This window comes from Clarias gariepinus, chromosome 19 (genome assembly GCF_024256425.1).
Source record: "Clarias gariepinus isolate MV-2021 ecotype Netherlands chromosome 19, CGAR_prim_01v2, whole genome shotgun sequence".
NCBI classification, from domain to species: Eukaryota; Metazoa; Chordata; class Actinopteri; order Siluriformes; family Clariidae; genus Clarias; species Clarias gariepinus.
Genome location: NC_071118.1, coordinates 16,283,428 through 16,308,362, shown reverse-complemented (window position 1 = coordinate 16,308,362; position 24,935 = coordinate 16,283,428). Strand labels below are relative to the sequence as shown.

At 39.1% G+C, this 24,935-nt stretch overlaps 1 protein-coding gene across 5 annotated transcripts; it reads left to right on the top strand.

Annotated features, from left to right (window-relative positions):
• On the top strand, window positions 1-24,694 carry clint1b (clathrin interactor 1b). 5 transcript variants are annotated; one of them, XM_053478902.1, is made up of 13 exons: window positions 1-185; window positions 13,523-13,627; window positions 13,841-13,937; window positions 14,145-14,253; window positions 15,423-15,593; window positions 16,607-16,787; window positions 17,046-17,280; window positions 17,428-17,509; window positions 17,977-18,054; window positions 19,134-19,378; window positions 19,567-19,711; window positions 22,454-22,486; window positions 22,645-24,694. In XM_053478902.1, exons 1-13 carry the CDS (start codon window positions 145-147, stop codon window positions 22,977-22,979), a joined length of 1,857 nt encoding a protein of 618 aa, XP_053334877.1. In that variant the 5' UTR covers window positions 1-144; the 3' UTR covers window positions 22,980-24,694. The 5 variants fall into 5 exon arrangements, with proteins under 5 accessions (XP_053334877.1, XP_053334875.1, XP_053334878.1 ...); XM_053478900.1 differs by having other exon boundaries at window positions 19,516-19,711; XM_053478903.1 differs by lacking the exon at window positions 17,977-18,054 and having other exon boundaries at window positions 19,516-19,711.
• Window positions 24,695-24,935: the final 241 nt, after the last annotated feature.

The following is a 24,935-nucleotide window of genomic DNA, read 5'->3' as shown; positions in this document are numbered from 1 at the left end:
CTGTACTCTAGCTGTGTGTGGAGAAGGCGGTAGGGGCGCAGAGGGGGATTCTGTTTTCGGTAACAGATATCCGAGTCCATTTCTGGGATTTTACCGATTGGATAACGCGTCGTTGAGACGGAGAGTCCCTGCTAAAGTGACAATATGTTGAATATGTGGAAAGTCAGGGAGCTGGTGGATAAAGCGTGAGTATGCCCATGTACTGCTGTTATTGCAAGGCCTGTAGTTGGACCGTTACTTATGCAGACAAGGGAGACGCCGAGTTGATTTGTGACGTCATGCTCCGAGCTGATAGGAGCTTATCGTAGTTCTGTTATCTATTAAATATTTCATTATATCGCGTAGTTATTTAACGTCCTGTTATCTGCATTAATCCAGCGGTAAACTCTCACATTTTCACGATTAGCCTACCGGCTAAAGCTGCTCGCCTGGGTACAGGATGCTACTTAAGCTAATAGCTAAAGCTAGCTAACGCTGAATCCATAATGAAAACATACGACCGGTTATAAACCGTGTGTCTCATTCTACAGAAGTGTTTCCAATAAACTTTTTTTTTTTATCCTATTCAACTATTATTATTATTGCTATTTTAAATGAACAAAGTAATTATCCCTAAGCTAGTACAACGTCCTGTGTCTGCCCAGATAAAGCCATTGTTTTGATGGGTCTGTGTAAAAAAGCTAATATTCTGTGTGTGTGTGTGTGTGTGCGCGCGCGCGCGCGCGTGTGTGTGTGTGTAAGTGAGAAGCTGTAAATTGCTAATGCCAGCATCACTGAGCTGGATGTGCAAGCCATAAGACCACAGGAGTTCATCTGAGCCGCAGCCCTCTCATCCCACTAACCCACAGTCCCTGTCCCACTAACCCACAGTCTCATCCCACTAACCCACAGTCTCATCCCACTAACCCGCAGTCTCATCCCACTAACCCACAGTCTCATCCCACTAACCCACAGTCTCATCCCACTAACCCACAGTCTCATCCCACTAACCCACAGTCTCATCCCACTAACCCACAGTCCCTGTCCCACTAACCCACAGTCTCATCCCACTAACCCGCAGTCTCATCCCACTAACCCGCAGTCTCATCCCACTAACCCGCAGTCTCATCCCACTAACCCGCAGTCTCATCCCACTAACCCGCAGTCTCATCCCACTAACCCGCAGTCTCATCCCACTAACCCGCAGTCCCTGTCCCACTAACCCGCAGTCTCATCCCACTAACCCGCAGTCTCATCCCACTAACCCGCAGTCTCATCCCACTAACCCGCAGTCTCTGTCCCACTAACCCACGGTCTCATCCCGCTAACCCACGGTCTCATCCCGCTAACCCACGGTCTCTGTCCCGCTAACCCACGGTCTCTGTCCCGCTAACCCACGGTCCCTGTCCCGCTAACTCACGGTCCCTGTCCCGCTGACCCACGGTCCCTGTCCCTCTGACCCACGGTCCCTGACCCGCTGACCCACGGTCCCTGACCCGCTGACCCACGGTCCCTGTCCCGCTGACCCACGGTCCCTGTCCCGCTGACCCACGGTCCCTGTCCCGCTGACCCACGGTCCCTGTCCCGCTGACCCACGGTCCCAGTCCCGCTAACCCACGGTCCCTGACCCGCTAACCCACAGTCCCAGTCCCTCTGACTCACAGTCTCTATCCCGCTAAATGACCATTTCAATCCCACTAAACCACAGTCTCAATCCCACTAACCCAGCAGTGCAGCAGTCTTGGCATATTTAATACTAAGTTTTCCCCTTTTAACATAAGAATATAACGATACGGTGATTTTTATCGCATAAAGTACATACATGGTCTGCGTGTTTTTCAATATAAACTATTTCCCAGTTTTAGAGTGTTTGACCAACCCATAGTACTGTATGGAAAAGAAACACTGCGCACAAGCTGTTACATATTAGATATTTCAAAAAGAATGCTGAATACCTCTCCACATGACTGTTTTTAATACAGGCATCTAGTAGAATTAATGCAGTAATCAGTGAGGAGCACTGCAGGGGAGACCCTGAACAAAAGGTCTGATTGTAAGTTAAAGTTTGAGTCCTTTGGGACCTTTGTTTGGCTCACTGCAATTGCATTGTGATACAGATTATGGGGTGATGTGGTTAGGGGTTCAAATAGCAAAGGTGCACTGATCATGCATAACTGCTGTGCTCAGTGTTAACCAGTCTTCATGCACATATTAACTGGTTGCAGCAGAGTAGTGAGTGTATATTCCAGGAAACGTGGTGACAAGATGTTCTGACACCTCAAACAGGGATTTCATCAGAGTTATATTGACAATATAATTATTTAATCTGACTGAGAAACTGACATTACTCTGATACAACACTAATATTCACGAAGCTTCCAGAATGAGCTGACGTGCAGGAAAATGAGAGAGAGAGATGTTGAGATTCAATTTGAATACCTAATACGTTTTTTTTTTTTTAATATACAGTTTTCAAAAGAATCTTAGATTTTAAATAGCAAATTAGGTTTTAAAAATATTATTTTCTTTGATATTTCAAAAGTTGTGTTCCTAGCACAGTTCCAGGAATGCCTGGTGTCATCGACAAGCTGTGTGGCTCCATGAGCATCATGAACAGAGCTCTGTGTGTGAATTAGCTTAAGGCTGTTCAACAGTTTCTTTCCCACATGCAGTTTTGCAGAAACATATTGGAATCTACAGCAAAGAGATAGGCCTGCCCCTGTCAGCACACCAAAATAGTCTATCTGCTAACCCACTGCAGTATTTTTAACCCAGTGTTTAAGTAAATGTGTAAATGAATGCTGTAAAACATTGAGAATTTTTCCTTCCTGCTTTCCTTACACACTGCGACGCTCCTTGCTCCATATCTTCATAAACACAGCTTCAAGTTGTATAGCAGCAAACGGGGTCAAATTTGAGTGTGATTAATTACAGCCCTAAGGCATAAACACAACACTAACTGTGTGGCAGAACGGTAACTTCGGCAGCTTAGTTCAACGTGTTTTATGTTAACCCAGCATTTCTCCAGGATGTAAAACAAAGTTTAAATGTTCAACAATTAAATGCCCAGTGTGCACCAGCTGTAGTTAAAAGTACAATTGCTTATGCACACCTTTGCAGATAGGGAAGAAATAATATTTTCTTGCACGATTTATAAAAACTGAGTGATGATTCTTACCTAAACTGCCCATCCTTTATTCTAAATGGCACTGTACAGGTAGGTATGTTTACACTGACCCTGATATTCCACTCTAACATAACGCATCATGTGACCACCTCAGTCTGAGCTGTCTGACCCAATCCGGCCTGATCGGCATGGATTTTTAAGTAGAATGAGAGGCCTTTTGATCAATAATCTTTCTGTGCATATTTGCCTCACATTTGGGGGTGGGGGGGGGTATACCACATTAGGTAATGTGACGAGGGTCCAGAAACGAAAGTCTGTGAGACCAACCCTCTCTCAGTTTTTACTTTCATCCACTGGACCTTTGTCTGAGGAAGGCAATGACTGGCGTGCCATTTCACATGTAATAAAGCATTTAAGTAGTTGTACATGAGACTGAATTCTTGTAACCAATCATAACACAGAGGGCAAGAAGAACAAGTTTTTAAACAGTTTAAGCATGTAAACACAAATCGGATCAGTGTCCATGTAAAGAGTGAAGTTGGAATCTCTAATCGGAATCATTTCACTCAGATTAAGAAATGTTTTGCATATAAACATAGCTAGAAGGGATGGGAATCACCAGGGACCATACAATATAATATAATTTAAAGATATTTCAAGATACCTAGGTGCTGATTTTATTTAGTAAATATTATCGATATTTTTATTATTATTATTATTATTATTATTATTTTCTTTCCATTTAAAAAAGATTTCACCAATAATTTGCTCGTATCACACAGGATGCTGTGCTGCCTGTCAACGTGTGAATAGTTTAGAGTGCACCACCAGCAGGTTTATAGAGAAAAGGCAACATTTTACCACCTCAAATGCAAATGTATTTACATTTAAAAATGTATTAAAAAACATCTTTAAAATAAAAAATTATACACACAAGAATCACAATACAGTACGTAACTGATTTTTTTCCCCCAGTTTTTAATAGCCAGTGTATTAGCACCCTGAATTGACAGAAAGTCTAGTAACAGGGACAGTCTGAGTAGATAAACACCACTAATTGTAATATTTACATACTTTCAGTGTCTAATGCTAAACATGGTGACCTGGTAGAGGTTTAGGCTGACAGATGAATATAGATGGCTGCGCAGTAGCTGGACCCACCTGAATGATTATTTATTTTGTTTGTTTATTTATTTATTGCTTATTTAAGCCATAGACACAGTGTGCTTTAAACCATTAAATTTTTTGATAGAATTAACAGCTATTTCTTTCCATAGCTATTCCACATTTAAAATGTGCTCTTGGTGATCTGGTGTATGGTTCCCCAAGCCACATGGACAGGATCATCCTGGTCATGTATGACTGATAACCTAGGGTTTGTGTTAGGGTCTTGGAGTGTTGCCATGATGTCTGCCTAATACACATACATTACTGTAAGGTTTTTAGTAACATTGATCTTATTTTATTCTGTAGTGAAATGTAAGGCCGCCTGTTTTCTGCCCATTATTGTATACAGTCAAAACAAGTAAAAGTATACCCGCAGACATCTATGCAGCTGATATGGACAGACAGAGAAGTATAGACTAGTTCTGAGCCTCAGTTGCTGCGATTGCATCCCCTCTGAATTTTATGTGGCTTTGTACAAATCAGTCGCCGAATGAATGCATGCAACATCTAGTAATGCTGATTGAAATTAATATTGACTTGTGGGATGAACTAGAGGTTTCATTTACAGGAGGAATAAAATTCTACACACCCTTATGTAAAATAAATTAAACCAAGATAAGTCATGACAGATCTTTTTCCACATTTTAGCTAATTGAATATTCAATTGGAGAATGTTGAATAGTATGAGATTATATAAGAATGGGATCCTGTGATAGAGGGACTATTTCTGTGCATTCAGTAGTAAATAAAACCCATTATGTCGTCTTTACTTAGTAGCTTATTTAAAGTGTGCCGTGTTGTGTGTTCAGTAATGTATCCAGGTCAGAGAGCAGCGACGTGAATTGTGTTCCCTTAGATGCCCTACTGATGTAACTTTTGTCAAGTCTTAAGTTTCCATGAAGCAACAATCAACAACCACAAAAAAATCTGTTCATCAATTATTTATTGTATGAAAATGGGTCATTGGCTGAGCGTAATTTGAAGATTTAGAAGCCACACCACACTCAATACAGCAGTATCATACTAATATGGGAATCATGGCTTTACCAGTTAGGAAAACTTTGTCAGGAAATATTTGCTGCTCAACATGTATGAGAAGAATACTTCAGATGGGATAGGATGGTAGAAATAATTAATGATTACAATAAAAGGCTTATTAATGTGCCTATATGGCAATAGCAAATAACGACACAAGGTGTCTTTTTTTTTTTTTTTTTTTTTTTTTTTGCTATGGTAAACTATTGTTAAGGAAGGTGATGCTTTAATTCAGGGGTTCCCAATTCTAGTCCTGAAGGTCCCCCTGTCCTGCCCATTGCCTTTTCCACACCTTATTAAGCTATTTAGTTAAATCAGATATTCTAGTAGCTGAGTAAACACTAAAATGTGCAGGGCAGAGCGTTCTTGGGAATCACTCCTCTAATAAACCTTCCTAAATTTTCCTTCGTAAAGAATGGTGTAGGGAGATATTGTTGTATTCCATGTTTCATTCATGTATAACATAGAGAATGTAGTGTCAAGGATACTGGAATCATGTGGTCAAGGTTTCATTTTGTCAATATTACGGCACAATATGGTAATCCCTGCGCAATTGAGATTTGGGCTCTATGCTTATCGGCTATCTTAAAGCTATTGCTAAGTACAGGCTCCTGGCTCTTTCTCACTCTCTATACGATGCAAAGGTACAACATTGTGGCACAGCAGGCCTTTTTGGGCCAGCTATTGAATCTTTCTGAAAGCTGCAGTTGGTTAGACTGTTGTCCCAGTCTGAACCCAATTAACACAACTCTAAACAGTGCAACGAAGCACTGCCAGTTGCAGGTTCAAACCCAGAATATTTAGGAGCCAAAATTTAATTTGTCTACATAATGTAACAAGGTGTACTCATGTAGAGACATTGATTTAAAACTTGAGTCAAGGACACAAGAAACTTCAGAAGCTGTACTTAAATACAGACTGGCTTAGATGACTGAGACTTGAGACTTTACATCGACTGGCTCGATCTTGTATGGTTGGCAGAGTTTGGTTGGGCAGGTAGTGAGGAACAGTCATTAGATGTGTTCTGATTGGTTAGTTGTTCTCTGGGAATTGGACTGCATAGGGCATTCAGTACTGATGGGACAGTCATCGAATATAGTTGATGAGCAGTTGATTTTCTGTGCATTTCAACCAATAGAGTATAAAAATTGGTAATTGATTTTAATCATTAAAAATGCAGTGGTGCATGTTTTTTTTTGTACCGTGCCAACTGCCCATAGCTGCACCGATCACAACAGATTTGCGCATGACTACCTGGAACTATCCTTATGGCTAACCAAGAACTAGCCATATAACTGTATAGCTGTTTATCTAAACAGGAATAAAAAGAGATAAGTTGTGTCTAAACTAAACACATTGTACCTTTCGAAAGATACCAACTTGATTTAGCTCAATGAGATAGCAGAAACTTCATACGAGTCTCAGCTGAACTTTGGAATGCATTTTTTGCGCTGAACAAGGGTTGGAGAATTTGTCCCCAATTACTTACATTGTACTCACGTTCCAGATGACACACTTCACAGTCGGTGCAAAAACATTTACCAAGACCTACTGTAATGTACTTCTGCACACTTGGAAAAAAAACTGAACTATCAAAGAATCCTTTTACTGTGCAATTAAGCTGAATATTAATCGTTCAGCGATTAGTTTATTTGAACTGTGATTACTTTTGGAATGGCTACCGACTCTTATCACTGGAATTCAACTAACTGAAGGGAACCTGGCCAATTCAAATGGAACATATTGTGAATAATTGTGATTTGATTAATTTGATCCTGTCATTATTGTAAAGATTGAGAATTCTATGCAGCTTAATAGCCTATCTAATATTAACTAATTGTTGTATAAAAAATAATTATATTAATTTTAATATTATGTTGTCCTTGATAGTAATGCATGGAGGGAGTGATGTCTGTGATGGTGACACTGCACAGCGTTCAGAATGGTGGGATTTTGTCTTTTACGCATAAAAGTTCCCTTAACCGAGAGCAGGGAGTAACATGGGAGGGAGCAGGGAGCGAAAGTTCACACTATAGAATGTGCACTGTGGAATGGAGTGCTGCAATTGACTAATTTTAGATAACTTTGGCTAGCTAGCCAGCTAAGCTATGTCACTTTTTCATTTTTATTAGTTAGTTTTTCAGTACATGATGATGATGATGACAACGATAATTTTAAAAGATTAAATGAAACAAATAGGTGCCATATTTGCACATTGCACTGGTGGGCCTAGTTAAAAAATCTATTGTACCCTCTACAAAAAATGTTCATTTCCAAAAGGTTGCGTCTCTGGACTCTGCCTTTTGCAACAGCACATGAAGAATAATTATAGTTTTTCATTATAGACCTTTTGACATTTTCAGCACAGTCTGGAATTTTATTTCCAGATGTACTGGAGCATGTTAAACTTTTCTCTAGGCTCATTTGTTAATACAAGCCTCCACACTGGCCATTAATTGTGAACAGGAAGACAGTTTGATCTTTGTTCTGACCTTGTGTTAGAAACCTAGGTAAGCTGTTTTGGGAAAGGGTATTTCTGGTACGCAGACAGCTGAGGATACCCGGCCAGACTCGCTTCCCGTCTCTGTGTGCATGGAGTTTGCATGTTCTCCTTGTGCTTGGTGGGTTTTCTCCGGGTACTCCGGTTTCCTCCCACAGTTCAAAGATATGCAGGTTAGGCGAATTGGTGTTCCCAAAATGGCTGTATTGTGTGAGTGTGTGTATGTGTGTGTGCCCTGCGATGGATTGGCACCCTATCTACCCTGTGTACCCCGCCTCGTGCCCTAAGCCTCCTGGGATAGGCTCCAGGTCCCCGTGACCCTGAATACAGGATAAAGCGGTATAGAAGATAGCTTCGATAAAACTGTTTTTCTTCAAGGTCTATGCCTGCTTGCATTTTTTATTAAGGAGAAAACCAGTGTTGCTTCACCATGTACATGTGCTTAGAGTTTAAATTCAGTGTATAGAGCTTGAATGGGGCATGTTTTTAGTAGTTTGTCAAACAGCATATGTATAGAACAGTGGTGATGGCTGTAAGTAAAGCAAGAATGCAGGAAAAATGTTGGTTTCTCAAATACCATAAAAAGAAAAGAAATTCAAAGGACTTAGAATAGACTTAGAAGATCATTGAGAATTTTTTCTTTCAAACTGTTCTGCCTGTGCGTTAGCCTCGAGCAAAAAAAAAATATCATGACCTCACTGGGAATTCATATTTTTTCCCTATTTTCTTCAGTGTTTCCCACAGGGCTGAAATATATCTGTGATGGTAGCAAGCGGAGCGGGCCGGCATTACCCCCCAGTTTAAAAATGGTTTACTACATACAACAAACAACAAACACATATGACCTTTGACACAATATTTAGATTTATTTTATATTCAGTTTCACCTTCAAAAGATCCAACCTACTAACCCTTCCCTCCATCTACCCATATGTACAGAGTAAGACAAAGTAAAAAAAATTACTAAACATTTACTAAACACTCTTTGGTGTACAAACATGGCACTGTTTGTCCAAGCAACATAGCCCTTAAAAACCAGAGCATTTCGAGCTGTTTTTTTTCATTACTGTGTTTTATTATATATATATAGGATTCAGGATCGTGCAGTATAGTGTGACATATCCTTTTTTTAGCACAACATATGCGAAAAATTAACTGAATTTTATTATTTTATTTAATTTTAATCAACTATAAACAACTATAATAAAATGTGGGGGGGTCACGTAGGCAAAGAAATACAGTAGCACAGATTCATAAGATCACAGGTTGATTCTGAGACCAAAATACAGTTTTGCAACATCATTCCCATATTTTGGTAGCAGTAAAATTTACTGTGTTTATTTTTTTATTTAATTTAAATGTTTTTTAAACAAATGATAACTTTGGTTCTACATGACCTATCCAAAAATCCAAATGCCTCCTCCGCCGACACACAACCTTTTTGCATATAAGCAGGTTTTTTGTTTTTTTTTTACTTTGGTCATTGACCACTGTCGTGTTGCCAAAACAGATCATACTGCTTAAATTTTAAGGGTTAATCTTGTTTTTTTTTTTTTTTTTTTTTAGGAAGAATCCGTTTATCCTGCAAAACTTTGTAAAAAGTTTGTATTTTGTATTTGTATTTTTAAAGAAACTTACTGATTGTAAGTTTACCTAAATAATTTAAAAAGTGTGAAAGATTGAGCAACTTGCACAATGAATTAACTTGTGCAGCTCTTACTCTCTGTATTCATATTATTTGGGGTTTTAAAACACAGGACTAGGTAAGCAAACTGCTCAGTGGGTTAGCTAATGAGCTTATGGATTGTCAACTCCTGGAACATCTTCTGTCCTTGGGGCTTTTCCTCACCTGCATATCCAGACGATTTTTTTTCATCGACTTTTATAAGTGCTTTTCTTCTCACTATCAGATAGATCAGATCACCTTCCCCGCCTGCCTTCTCGTTTCAATCTGGAAGCTGCTTCACATGAATCTCTTAAGCGCCAGGTAGTCTCTCTCTCCCTTTTTCTCTCAAGATTCTCTCTTTCTCACTCTTTTTTGAGTGATGGTGGGTGGTGTAGGGAAGCAGAAAGAAACCACTCCAAGCTTTTAAGTGTGCCATATAGTTTTCATTGTAGACCTGTGGTATGTAGTGAGTGCCTAAGCAAGCTTACCCACCACTTTCAAGGAAAATAAAGCAAGCGTCTAGCACACCAGGTCCATGGAACAAAGAGGCAGAGAATGTAAAGGGGTGGCACAGTGTCCCTACACCTGTCTCTGTCCTCTTCTCTCATGCGAAAAAGATAGCTCGCTCTCTCGCTTTTGTCTCCCTGCAAATTGAATATTCTAGTACTGTGCACAGTACACAGTTTGTGTGTGTGTATGTCTATGTGTGTGTGTGTGTGTGTGTGTGTGTGTGAGTGAGTGAGTGAGTGTGGAGCCTCCTGCTTTCATAAACCCGCCATCATTCATTATTCAGTTTCCTGAGATTTTCCTTATAATCTAGGGCTTGCTTTGCTGCACTCAGTGCTTATTTCATTCTGTCAAAGTGAGAACTCTTTTCATTGTTATGGAAATGCAGTGCTATTGAATACCGTTAACTCTGTGGTCGCACAAAAGGTTTGTTTGTGTTCAGGCTGGGTCCAGCATGCTTTTTAACCAACCTGTTTATAATGCATGGTGGCTGCATAATATTTGGAAGACTGAGCAGACTTGAATTTTAATTCTAAAACTACTTGTAGTTTTTGTAGAAGCGTTGAAGGCAGGTGGACTTGAACATTTAAGAGTTGGAAGAAAATGACATACTCTAGTATGTGAAAACAGGATTATTGTAATTAGTACATTTTCCATAATCTGGCCAGCAATCATTCTTAGCAATTTATGACTCTTTGTAGCTAGGGATCCATACAGATTAATAAATACATATACATTGATTGTGTAAAGCTGCTTTGGGACAATGCCAATTGTTAAAAGCGCTATATGAATAAAATTGAATTGAATTGAATATGGTGTGTGTCAGGGTCACTTTTTCTGATCTGCAGTTTGTCAGCAGGGGTTACAAAATAATTGTCGGAGCTATGGCTATTTATAACCCCTAGATTCTCTGTAGGTCTACTGTACATTTCTTAAAGGTCATACGTTGCATTTTGTAATGAGTTGTAGGCAGCCATAATGGTGCTGTCATATGACATTAAGACACAATGTCACGTTATAGTACAGTGAAACCTTGGATTGTGAGTAACTTTTTCAAGACAAGCAACATTTTTGATTGACGAGCGAGCTCTTGATATATGAGTACTGTAGTACGTATACACTATGTCTTCTCCCTCTCTCGCTGTGGGATTGTGGGTAATCGTTACCATGCTTGGTCTCAACACTCGTGTAAGTCAACGTCTATGCGTGCATGTACTGTTTACTTTAACATTGTGACCACGTGTGCATGTGCCGGCGTGTAAAGCACTTATTTTGTGTCCAAGTGTGTGTGAAAGTCATCCTACACAGTAGCACCTTCATCCTTTTCTACTTTCTCTCGTCTCTCAAAGGTAAAGTGCAGGTTAATCTATTTAATTCTTACTGTATATTTTGTATTAATATTTTTTATTTGAATATCTTTAAGTTGTGGAATGCATCATAGGAGTTTCCTTTATCTCTTATGAGGGACATTTGCTTTGATATACAAGTGTTTTGATATACAAGCACGATTCAGGAATGAATTATGCTCGCAATCCAAAATGTAACTGTACCAGCGTGCTATCACTAAGTGAACATTTTTCTGTAATTTCTTTTGATATCTGTAAGAAATAGTGTTCAGCAGGTTCAACAAGTGAGTGAACCATGACATTAACGATTATACATTACCAGCCATAGAACTTTTTTTTTTTTTTTACTATACTTTGTCTCTCTATAGAGATCCACAGACTCTCACAACATTCGGAGGAAATGTTTACGATATCCCCATTGCAAAATCAAATTTAGATGCAGTGTTTAATAATTCATCGAATAAGGCTAGTTATGGAGCGGTCATAATCCCCAGCCAACAACCACATGCACTTCTTCTCCACACCCTCTCTTAGCCAAGCCTTAATCATTTACCACTTCAAAATTCAGAACATTTTTGACTGTGGCTATTAGTACAAATCCCTAAGTGAACTGTCATTTCGTAACTGTTTGTTAGCATAAAAACACGCACTGGGATTACATCACCTGGTAAGGACTAAAATTTTAAATGATATCTCTTAAAAAAACACTTTTAAAGTGTTATATCAGGATACATCAAAATTAACAACTGGAATAATTTACCATGCTGAGGAATTTTTACACTGATGATGATCAGTTCTATACATAAGAAGAGCAAATTGAAAGCCAAAAATTTGTATGGAAGAAAAGTGCTATGATGTAGCAAGGTTTCACAACATAAATGAAAACTATAAAAATGCACATGCAAGCTGCGAATATGCTCTGAGGACTCATGGGTCATGTTCTTCTTTTTCAAAGTGTCACTTTGGTTTGGCCCTGTAATTGGCCCTGTAAGTGTTAACCAAATTCATTTTGTGGTGTTGACCAAATGAGGTTCTTCCTTATGTCCAGTGGGAATTAGGTTGGTGAAAAAATCCCTATTGTTCTTTTGTATTGCAAAAAATCCTTACATATTACATAATTACATAAATAGGGTATACCATGTTATCGAAACATCTGGCTGATGACACATCTGTTGATTTCTGTAAGTCAGGTTGATGTGAGTATGTACATTAGGGCTACTCAGTGCTCCCACATTAATGACAGCTCTACACGCCAATCAGGGGCGTCTGTGAGTTCGCGCAGGCGGAGGGAGCGAATAGCGCTGTTCCTCCGAGTGTGTTACGCCGCCCCCAACGGTGCGTGAACGAGCAGTCCGAAAAAATGGTCGGTGACGCCACGTGGATCGGAGGAAACACATGGGTCGGTCTGCGGCCCTCCCGACTGATTGGCGGTAGATGCTTAATGTGGGAGCCTCCAGTGACTGGATGGAATTGGATACCACTAAATTAGGGGAGAAAATTGGAAAAAATTGAAAAAAAAATAATAATAATTAATACAATTTCGGGAGGTTTTGGAGGTGTAGGTAATTTCATAAATAAGCGCACACCTGTGTGTGATTAAGAATGCTGAAGGTATACCCTGATGTGTGTGTGTGTTTTCGTGTGTGGAATCTGACATTTTAGTTTGCCTTGCTGAAAAGCGCAGGAAAAAAACACCTCTCTCTCTCTCTCCCTCTCTCCCTCCCCCTCTTTTTTTTCCCCCCCCGCCTGGCCTTGTGTTCATATTCTCCTCATGCCAAACAAGGTGTCACTGGTATATTGCCCTCTTCACCACCATCTTCTTTTAGTTCAGCAGTTTCTCTGTCCCTCAGGAACCAGAGACTGTATGCATAATCTAATGTCCCTTGTCAGTCGATTTCCCTAATCTAACATGAGTATAACATACAGTATATTCATGCAAGAGTACATGCAGTGGGCATAGAGCTCATGGAGATCTCTCAGATTTTGCTGAGCAGGGCATCCAGTGACCGGCTGAATGATCCACTAGAAGATTTTGGAATTCTTTTTATATAAATAGATGTTTTACATGTCCTTTGGTTGTGAGATTCTAAGCATTAAAAAAGTTACAATTAAATTAAGTTAAATTCATATGATTTGATTAACTGAATCCACCTGATGTAAGCTTGACCTTTTTCCCTGCTATCTTTCTTCTTCCAGTACCAATGTGGTGATGAACTATTCAGAGATCGAGTCTAAGGTTCGAGAAGCCACCAATGATGACCCTTGGGGTCCCTCTGGTCAGCTTATGGGTGAGATAGCCAAGTAAGTGCAGGATGCCAAGTTATAGTTGTAAATTCTTTGGGGTTCACTGGAAAGATCTGACATCAACTAATAAACTATATGTTTTTAAGAAGATAATTGTTTATTCTCACCCTAAAAGTTAGTCAGCTTTAATTGCATAATTTAGCAATTATGTTGAATCAGAAGTATGCAGAAAGTCCGGCTTACCTGTAAACATTTCTTTATTTGATACAGATCCACATTTATGTACGAGCAATTTCCTGAAGTCATGAACATGCTGTGGACCAGAATGCTGAAAGACAACAAAAAGAACTGGAGAAGAGTTTACAAGGTACATTCCAGCCATCTTTCAAACATTCCCAGTAGTCCAGTGTGGACAGTAATATTTAATCTTCCATGTAATTGTAGAAGAGCCGCTGATTGCTTAAACCTTTGATGTTGTACTTCATACATGAATATTTAGATTATTAACTACAAATCATTAATAGGCCATTTTAAAAGTTATTGCTGACATTGTTTAAATTATTGCTCTGGTTAGGCCTTACTACTCCTAGCGTACCTCATCAGAAATGGATCAGAAAGAGTGGTTACAAGTGCCAGAGAACACATCTATGACCTGCGCTCTTTGGAAAACTATCACTTTGTAGGTGAGTTCAGTAGAGATGTATTCATTGTCATGAGTTCACAACTTGAGAATGCCATAGCTCTGTGCCTGGAAGAACATTTGTCAGTGCTCAGTGGGTGAGAGGGATGCAGTTCCACAATACCTGCAATACCAACCACTTGTGGGTTTCTGTTAGCTTATGTATGTGACATGGGTGCCAGACCCCTTTTATTGGGGCATGTGCCCCAGTATTGATCTGCTGTGCCCCAGTAAAATCTCATGTTCAAGTTTTAATAAACACCCATGTTTGGCATTGAATTATTTAAAATTGATAATCATGGGAAAGAACTGTATTTATTTCCTACTCCACAATGTGGTTGCAATGCAGTGTAACCTAAAGTACAAGCTGAGGCAGACCGTGCGTAGCTTTGTAGCTGGTACACTGCAGCACTGCAGCTCAGCAATCCGTATATATGCACAAAACAACAATCAGGATTGAGCTGTGATAACGTGATGGGACGAAAGTGAGTTTTCAAACAATATTGATGAGGTTATTTTGACTCATAAATGATTGATATCGAAATAATAGATGGACAAGACAATTCCTCAGACAAGGCAGAGACAGGGAAGCCGTAAAGAGACATGAAGGGTAACAAATATGCTTTCCTTAGCAAAGTAAAACAAGTGAATAAAGTTTAAATAGTTTAAATAAACTGAATTTAAAAAAAACACAGTTACACAGAACACATTTTTCCCTTTTCTGATATTTGGTGTAAACATGTGAAGCTCTTGACTTGCATGCATTTATGCATGACATTTGTGTACATCAGCCAAGCTGTCAAATGTATTGTATAGAGCTGGAAAAACTCTAGAATCTGTAGATATTGTCTGGTTAGATAGAACGACAGGCTACACACATTTAAAATCTTCCTGAAAATTCTTCCTGTGTTTCTCATTTGCAGTACGTTTTAATAACTCTCTTAACAAGCCTGTCATGCTTTTTCGATGTGGTTATGATTTGTAGCCCGTGTAATTGGGTTTTCAGTCAACCAAAAAAACATGCCACAAGCAAACACCTTTACTGAATTTATAGTTTTTCAACCCTGGCTGATAAGTTTAACATTTTTTTACATTTTGTTAAGACCATAATACTTAGATCATGGACATCCATATCCTTTGTTTACCTCAGTCATCTAAATTTTTTTTTTTTAGATGAAAATGGAAAAGACCAGGGTATCAATGTACGGCAGAAGGTCAAAGAAATGGTGGAGTTCGTCCAGGATGATGATAGGTTACGAGAGGAGAGGAAAAAAGCAAAGAAGAACAAGGACAAATACATCGGAGTATCATCGGAGGGCATGGGAGGCTTCAAACAAAGCAACTGTAAGTAATAGAGAATTAATGATATGCCAAATGATTTAAAGATAATGTTTGCCAATGCTGTGGAAATTATCCTAGAGTTGAGTTTCGTCTTAAGGGCTCATACTGTATGACTACCCTGGGGATTTGTCTTTGGTCCCCCTAAGGGCATAATGATTTTCATCCACCAAAATTCCTGCCCTGACAGAATTCGAATTATCTGAAAATCAAACAAGTCACTTCTTTGATCATGACTCTGTACATCATGTGTTTGATGTGACTCTCTGCATAAAGCCTTGTGATCATATTGCTGTAGAAACATCTTGTCTTTGTAATGGAATAAGCCATGTTTTGTTCATACACCTGCCTAACCAATTGATGATTCTGTGTCCCATCATGTCATTAGCATTAGACGTCCCACAATACAGGAGTTTGCACTTTGATTTCTGACATCTTTGACGTGGTGCAATCATTTTTTACTTCATTAGTCATAACCATAGTCACAATTTGTCACTTAATGAGGCCATAACAGAAGTAGTTTTAGTCTCACAGGAACAAGGTGCTTTTGATAGAGTTCATTCTGACTAGTATATCTGGTCTCTCAAGCAATATACTTTTACTCAAAGTTTTATATATTTGAGTTTACCGAGTTTAGTTTTTATTGTGCATAATAAGGCTTCTGACTGACACTAAAAAATTTCTTGCATGACTCAGGGTGCTTTTATAGGAGCAAACAAAACATAAAGTAAAGACTTACAAGAGCTTGCAGTAATCCTTGCTCTCCCAGGTTGCCAGGCATTATGTAATGTTTAGCTTTGTTGATATTTAGCATTGTTGATGCGTACAGTACAGTATATGTAATGGATAAGAATGCAACTGTTTGTGGCACATGTGATATTACATGTGACCTGTGGTGTTAGGTGTGATAGCTAGTTAGTGGAAATTGGCAACGACATCGCAAGTAGGATGTTTATATAGCTTATTCCTTTGCAAATATCCTCTCCGCCAGAGTTAAAGTGTGTGCTTTTTGTCCTCAGCGGGAGAGCGCTTTGACTCGGAGTCTAAAAGCAAGTGGGATGAAGATTGGGAGAAAAGCAAAGGCGGCTTTCCTTTCAGCGAGAAGCTCGGCGAGATCAGCGATAAGATCGGCAGCACCATTGACGACACTATTAATAAGTTCCGCAAAAAGGAACGAGATGATTCTCCCGATCGAATTAGGTGAAACATATTTATAAATGCATACATACATTAATTTATGGTTGCATCTACTGATTGTATGATTTGTGCGTGGCTCCAAAAGAAGGTGGGTGTTGATTGACCTTCACATTAAACTAAAATAAGCTTAACAATTTGATTTCAAATAACTGTTTTACTTACTGAATAGCAAGTAGATTATTTAGTTATTTGCAACTGATTTTGTCCTAGCTATGATATATATTTTTTCTTTTTCTTATTTTTTTTTTATTGAATCTGTAGTGACAATGAAGAGGACAGAATATCACAGAATGGTCGGCCGGCCAAGTCTGAATTCAAGGACGAGGAGGAAACGGTAACACCCAAAAGTCTACAGGCGATGCAGGCTGCTGAGACTACCCCTACCACCAGCACCGGTACACGCAAACGGGGTGGAATGCCCTCCAAAACAGTGGATTTGGGTGCAGCTGCGCATTACACAGGGGACAAGAGCAGCCCAGATCCAGACAATACAAAGGTAGTTTATGGCTATTTAATGTTTGATTCTGTTTGTCACATTATTTGAGTCGTGTACATTTGTGTTTTTTATATTGTCTGTCCCAATACTGCCCTCTAGTGAAAGTTCTTTTTCCCCCTCAATCCTCATCTTTCTTCTTGTTTTCAGACACCAGGCAGTCAATCTTCGAGTGGAGGGCTTTCAGATTTGCTTGTAGTGGACTCAGAAACAACACAACCAGCACCTGCAGGCAAAGCCACTTATTTATTGCTATTCCAAGGAAACATTTGAAACTTGAAGAGTAGTGGTATTACCTGCTTTCTCAGTTTCAGTCTTCTGCAAGGGAATGGCTGGTACGGATGCAGGTTTCTCAATCCAGCCAAGCAGGGGTGCATTGGAGGCTACAGGTTTTAATAAAGTGAATGTTGTCTTCATATAATCATTTAATCTAAACACTGCTTGGCTGGATTTAAATGTTACAGTCAACAGGGTCTTTGTGTCAGATGTTATATGGTACAAATTACAAGAATTTCAGGAGTGTCAGAAGTTGATTAAGAGCTTGCTTTCTAATATTTGTCATTCTCAAATTCTATACTTGGTAGTGTTTATCAGCACTTAAACGATAATTGTTTTATGCTTGTTTCTTATTTGGCGAGTTTGACTTGAGTAGATGTGAATCCCATTTATCACAGTCAGTCTAACATTGACCCTCTGTAGGTGGGAGCTCGGACCTCATTGCTGACTTTGCAGATTTTTCTTCCCCAGCTGCTTCTGCTAGTCTCCCTTCAGCTGCTGGTAGGTGTCTAGCGTTCATACAGACACATTCTCAGAATAGACAAAGTGACTGTCGACCTTTGTGTTCCTTTGGCTTTGTCTCACCAGTCCCTCAAATTACAACCTGAGTATTTTAGCTGGATTGAATGGTCCTTTAGAGTATAGAAAGGATGCTCAGGTAAAATTTTCACATGTGAACAATGACGAATCAGTTGTAAAATGTAAAGACCCTCTACAGCAATGAGAACCTTATGTTATGAGGTACCATTTCTACCAGTTACACCATTATGCCATCCTAGTAACTACCAGGTCACCAAAATTGCTAAAAAGTACACAACTGACATTTGAAGCAGGGTACAGCAACAATTTTATCCAGATCTGTCAGGAGAAAAGGATTGAGTAATCACAGTAAGGATTTCTAATAATTTTATGATACTTATTATATATGATTAGATGCTGGATGTCGCAGTGACGGAATAATTGTTGTTGGCGTAAATAGTGAAATACTTGCAAAACACTGAAACAATCGGGTGGAATAAAGAATACTACATAGAATGACAAATTAAGGACACATTAGTTTATTGTGTTTCTACTAAAATGCCTTTGCATTTTATAATAAGAATATGGTTTAATAAGGATAATTCTGTGTATATTTCATGTCCCGTATTTCCCCTTTTGTGGATTGGTGCAGAGGGACCGACTTTTTTTGTGTCTGGTAGCTATTCTGAGAAGGTTGGAAGGGCTTACATGTTCCTTCAGAATCAGACAGAGGTCAGGTAAAATATTGATAAGTGATGGAGGGCTCCAGATGGAGCAGCTACCTGCTGAGGCTTATGGGGACAGACACCCGTCAGTGTCCATTACACGCATCATCTCTCCTGATGACACCACATCTCTGTGGGGAGGTGAAGAAGTATGTGCATATGCATGCCTCTGTTAGTTTAGTTAGATTATACAGAGAACAATCATTAACTTTAGAAAGGAGTCATGTTGCTACAAGGAATTAAGGACTTGTTTCTTAGTTTGTGCTTGAATATTAAATAAGGAAAATGAACATTTTTAGGCAGCTAATAGCTTTTGGTAAAATTCTCTGTTTTCAGGCCCAGTATCAACTGGCAATGGAGAGTTTGGTGACTGGAGCGCTTTTTCTTCGGCCAGTCCTCCTGCGTCTGCAGCTTCGCCAGCTGTGGGAGATCTGTTCAGTGATGCTCCGCCTTCCACCCAGCCACCGTCTGCTGACCTTTTTGACCTGATGGGCCCCAATCAAGCCAGTCTGAATGCCTCCCAAAGCATGACCTTTAATATGGGCCCCCCTAGCATGGGATTCTCCATGTCTAGATCACAGGTAGCTCTGGAAATTGTTATTATACATTTGGTGATATTAACAAAACAAATAATATTTTAATTAAATTCAGGCTTAACTGAAATGATTGAGCAAGACAAGTATCTTATTAGTATTATCATGCTTTTTCATAAATGTAGACTTTAGGGGGGCCTGTGCACAGTTTAGCCGGTCCTTTGTTGCCTCAGCAGATGGGAGTTCAGAAACCAGGAGGGAAAGCTTCAATACCTGCCACGTGGTCTGACCCAAGTGTTAACATCAGCTTGGACTTTCTGTCTATGGGCATGAACCCTCCCAAGCCTTCACAACCTAGCCTCAACACAATGATGCAGCAAGGTGAAGCATGAAATCCTTCACTATTTGCATAATTGCAGTCAAGTATTTCTCACAGAAAAGTATTGCATTAACACATGTTTTGCTATACACATGTTTATTTCCTTTGTGTGTATTGGAACAAAACAAAAAAGGGAGGGAAAAAAAGCAACTTTTCTATCTAGAAATGGATGGCAACAAAGCGCTGGAGAGTTCTAAAGTGGCCAGTAATGTGTCAGATCTAAATCCCTTTAAACACCTGTGAAGAGATCTTTAAATTGCTGTTGGGAAAAGGCGCCCTTCCAATATGAAAGACCTGGAGCAGTTTGCATAGGAAGAGTGGTCAAAAATTCCGGGTGAAAGGTGTAAGAAGCTTATTGATAGTTATATTTAACACATCTCCTGTTATACTAAACTTCCAGTCTCACATAGTTTTATGCAGATCAATCCCTGCTATCCGTTTTCACCCAAATGAGGATGGGTTTCCTGTTGAGTCTGGTTCCTCTCAAGGTTTCTTCCTACTGCCATCTCAGCGAGTTTGCCACTGTCGCCGTCGTCCTCGGCTTGCTCATCAGGGACGATCTTATCATTTTGATTCATACACATTCATATTTCATACAGACTTAAATAATTCCTTTGATTGTGTACAGTCGTGGCCAAAAGTTCTGAGAATGACACAAATATTAGTTTTCACAAAGTTTGTTGCTAAACTACTTTTAGATCTTTGTTTCAGTTGTTTCTGTGATGTACTGAAATATAATTACAAGCACTTCATACGTTTCAAAGGCTTTTATCGACAATTACATGACATTTATGCAAAGAGTCAGTATTTGCAGTGTTGGTCCTTCTTTTTCAGGACCTCTGCAATTCGACTGGGCAAGCTCTCAATCAACTTCTGGGCCAAATCCTGACTGATAGCAACCCATTCTTCCATAATCACTTCTTGGAGTTTGACAGAATTAGTGGGTCTTTGTTTGTCCACCGCCTCTTGAGGATTGACCACAAGTTCTCAATGGGATTAAGATCTGGGGAGTTTCCAGGCCATGGACCCAAAATTTCAACGTTTTGGTCCCCGAGCTACTTAGTTATCACTTTTGCCTTATGGCACGGTGCTCCACTGTGCTGGAAAATGCATTGTTCTTTACCAAACTGTTGTTGGATTGTTGGAAGAAGTTGCTGTTGGAGCGTGTTTTGGTACAGTTTTGTTTTGGTACTGTACCATCCTTTATTCATGGCTGTGTTTTTGGGCAAAATTGTGAGTGAGCCCACTCCCTTGGATGAGAAGCAACCCCACACATGAATGGTCTCACTTTACTGTTGGCATGACACAGGACTGATGGTAGCACTCACCTTTTCTTCTCCAGGCAAGCCTTTTTCCAGATGTCCCAAACAATCGGAAAGAGGCTTCATCTGAGAATATGACTTTGCCCCAGTCCTCAGCAGTCCATTCACCATACTTTCTGCAGAAGATCAATCTGTCCCTGATGTGTTTTTTTTGGAGAGAAGTTTTTGCTGCCCTTCTTGACACCAGGCCATCTTCCAAAAATTTTTCGCCTCACTGTGCGTGCAGATGCGCTCACCCCTGCCTGCTGCCATTCCTGAGCAAGCTCTGCACTGGTGGCACTCCGATCCCGCAGCTGAATCTTCTTTAGGAGACGATCCTGGCGCTTGCTGGACTTTCTTGGACGCCCTGAAGCCTTCTTAACAAGAATTGAACCTCTTTCCTTGAAGTTCTTGATGATCCTATAAATTGTTGATTTAGGTGCAATCTTAGTAGACACAATATCCTTGCCTGTGAAGCCATTTTTATGCAACGCAATGATGGCTGCACGCGTTTCGTTGCAGGTCACCATGGTTAACAATGGAAGAACAATGATTTCAAGCATCACCCTCCTTTTAACATGTCAAGTCAATTCTAAGTCAATCAGCCTGACATAATGATCTCCAGCCTTGTGCTCGTCAACATTCTCACCTGAGTTAACAAAACGATTACTGAAATGATCTCAGCAGGTCCTTTAATGACAGCAATGAAATGCAGTGGAAAGGTTTTTTTTGGGATTAAGTTAATTTTCATGGCAAAGAAGAACTATGCAGTTCATATGATCACTCTTCATAACATTCTGGAGTATAAGCAAATTGCTATTATAAAAACTTAAGCAGCAACTTTTCCAATTTCCAATATTTATGTAATCCTCAAAACTTTTGGCCACGACTGTAAAGCTGCTTTGCGACAATTTTAATTGTTAAAAGCGCTATACAAATAAAATTGAATTTAATTTAATAGGAAGCGACTGATTTTTTTCCAAAGGGTATGCAACCAAATATTAAGTTAAGGGTGCCAATAATTTTGTCCAACCCATTTTTGAAGTTTTGTGTGACATTATGTCAAACTTTCTCCTCCCTTTTTTTTTTGTTTTGTTTCAATACACACAAAGAGAATTAACATGTTCATAGCAAAACATGTGTTAATGCAATACTTTTCTGAGAGAAAGACTTGATTTTCTGGAAAAATTTCAGGGGTGTCAACAATTTTGGCCATGACTGTATGCTTAGGTTAATTTCAATCCTAATTTGTAATACATGATCTTAAATTAGATTTATGATGTAGATTTTTTTTTTTAATCTGTTATGTTTTTCACAGTGTTGTGTGTCCATCAGAGACACTCATTAGTACAATATCTAATGAACAAGTGCTTAAATTCTTGTAGGATTAGTTGTAGAATGCATTTATTGTTGTAACCAGCAGATGTACTGATTTTATTTCAGAAATGACCCAAACAGTGTCAGGGAGACAGCTTGGTAAAAAATATTTTTTAGATAAGTCTATAATGGCAACTCTGGAATATAAATTAATATCAAGAAGAAATAGGCTAGGACTACATGTGCTGAGCTTGAATGAACAGAATAATGATATATACAAATTGTTGGTTTGTTTGTTGTTCACCTACTTTACTCAGGTGTCCAGCCACCCGTGAACCTGGTAGCCCAGAATTTTGCTGGAATGACACTCAACACCCAGCCTGTGCCTGCTAGACCAGCCATGAACCCTGTGATGGCAAGCGGAAACGTGGGTATGGTGATGCCCCCAAGCATGGCAACCGGTAACATGGCAGTCGGTTCCATGGTTCTAGGAGGAATGCCTTCCAATCAAGGTTTAATGGGAATAAACATGGCGTCCGCTGGTTTGGGCCTCCCAGGTGGCCTTGGCATGTCCAGCATGGGCCAGGGTTCTGCCATGTTACATCCTAAGGTGCCACAGGCCTTCCCTAACTTTGGCAACTTTGGACAATGAAGGAAAGTCAGCACTGAAAAGAAACGGTCCAAAAAAATACCTTCTTAATTAAAAGAAGGAGCTGCATCCAGTAAAATGGACGAAACTGACAAAACTAGCCATTGTCTGGACCCTTCAATCATTTAATGTCACATGTTTGAGGAGTCTCTAAAATCTGTTTTCCTTGAGTGAGAGAAGGGTGATTGATAGATGGAATGGTTTTTTGATAAGTTACACTAAAACTTTTATGGTCTGGCATGTTTGCCAATGGATGGTTAAATGCAAAGATCACTTTTAGACGTGTGTGTGTTTATTTGCCCTGTCATTTCAACATACTTCCTCTTCCCCATTTTAAGCCCATTTGAATTCAGGAATTACCTCAACTTCCACTGTTCATGCTGTGACTAAAATGCTGCGAGTGATGGATTTTGTAAATATCTTTTTTTTTTTCTTCCTTTTTTGCATTTTTGAAGAAGAAATAGCTATAAATTATTGCATTATTTTATGGAGTTCTCAGATATGGTATGCAGGGAACAAGCTCAGAAAGTCAAGTGAGTAGCACAAGTTCTTAATTCATTTCATTTTTATTTCTTTATTTTTACAGCTAATTCAATAGATTCACACTCCAACGAACTAAATGATCATTTAAGTTTATGTACAATGATTCCATTTAAATTATAATATGAAGGCTGTTGACTATTATTTTACTTACACTTATATTAGATGTCTGATTATACATGACAATAATGAACAAATATAGAGAAAAATGTTATTCTTTACCAGCAGAGGTGATAAACAACCTTGTTAAAGGTGATACTGGGTCATGTGGTTACAGTCCCAATATGTATTACCCCTAGTCCTGATATCATCATGGCAGAGTCGAAATCTAATCTGTCCAGTCCTGTAAGACTGCCTGACAATAAAATGGTCACCTTTTAGCAGGTAACGCGAGAAACAGGATGTGTTCTGGTCTTTTGTATTGTTTGGGTTTTTCAGAAATTATATGCTGTCTATAAAACCTTCGCTGTAGGAGCGCGGACAAATGAAATCAAACACCATGATTTTGCAGATAGATTTTTTTTTTTTTTTTTTTGAGATGGTGGTGGTGTTTTTTTTTTTGTTTTTTTTTTTGTAAATGATGAAAGGGCACTTTTTACTGGTGGAAGTGGTATTCCAAATCTAATTATTAACGACTTGAATAGTTTCTAATGCCTCATAAAACTAACATGCATGAAATGAACTAAAGTATTTTAAAGTGCATCTTTTCATGGATCACCTCAGATCAGTGTTAACACTCGTTGTGTCTGTCGCAGGATGGCATGTCAGCTATAAGGTCAATGGAGGAAATGTCAACTCCGAATGAAGTTTGTCAACTTTTTTTTCTTATTATTTGTTAACCCCCCACCCCACTCCTACCCCACATGCTGCTGTACACAGGTGGACGAAGCCCTCCATTCCACATCAAGCTCTTGTTTTCAAACTTACCAAATCTTTATTTTAATACTGTTCAGATGATTCTATAGGGGTTTAGTTTCTTATTTTAATACTTTACCATTATACAAATCCTGTGCATAATATGGTGTAGGCATGGGCCAGTTAAGAAAACACTAGGTGCTTATAAAGTGAGTGGGGGGGAATAAATTCAAGATCAAAAATCCTCTTTCATGAAATTCTTTCTTTTGAAATTTAATTTTGGACTTGAATTGTATTCAATAAAAAATATGTATGACAATTCATTAACCTTGTGATTTCTAAATTTGATGTCTGTGCATTTAATATTTCTGAATTCTCATATTTGAGAATATTCCTATTTATACACACGTCTTATTATGAAATAACAATAATTTAAGTGCATGTATTCCCATCCATTCAGATCACACAGCATTTACGTGGTCACCTATTCAGTTGACGACAATGTCAGATTCTATATCGGTCACATTTAATGGTCACTCACACAGTGAGTACACTATTAATTAC

Bases quoted from the DNA above. Each gene is read 5' to 3' on its own strand.
- clint1b (XM_053478900.1), top strand. From the start codon at position 145: ATGTTGAATATGTGGAAAGTCAGGGAGCTGGTGGATAAAGC. The intron at 18,055-19,133 runs GTAGGTGTCTAG...CTCTGTTTTCAG, and splicing joins TAGTCTCCCTTCAGCTGCTG to GCCCAGTATCAACTGGCAAT. The intron at 22,487-22,644 runs GTAAAAAATATT...TACTTTACTCAG, and splicing joins AGTGTCAGGGAGACAGCTTG to GTGTCCAGCCACCCGTGAAC.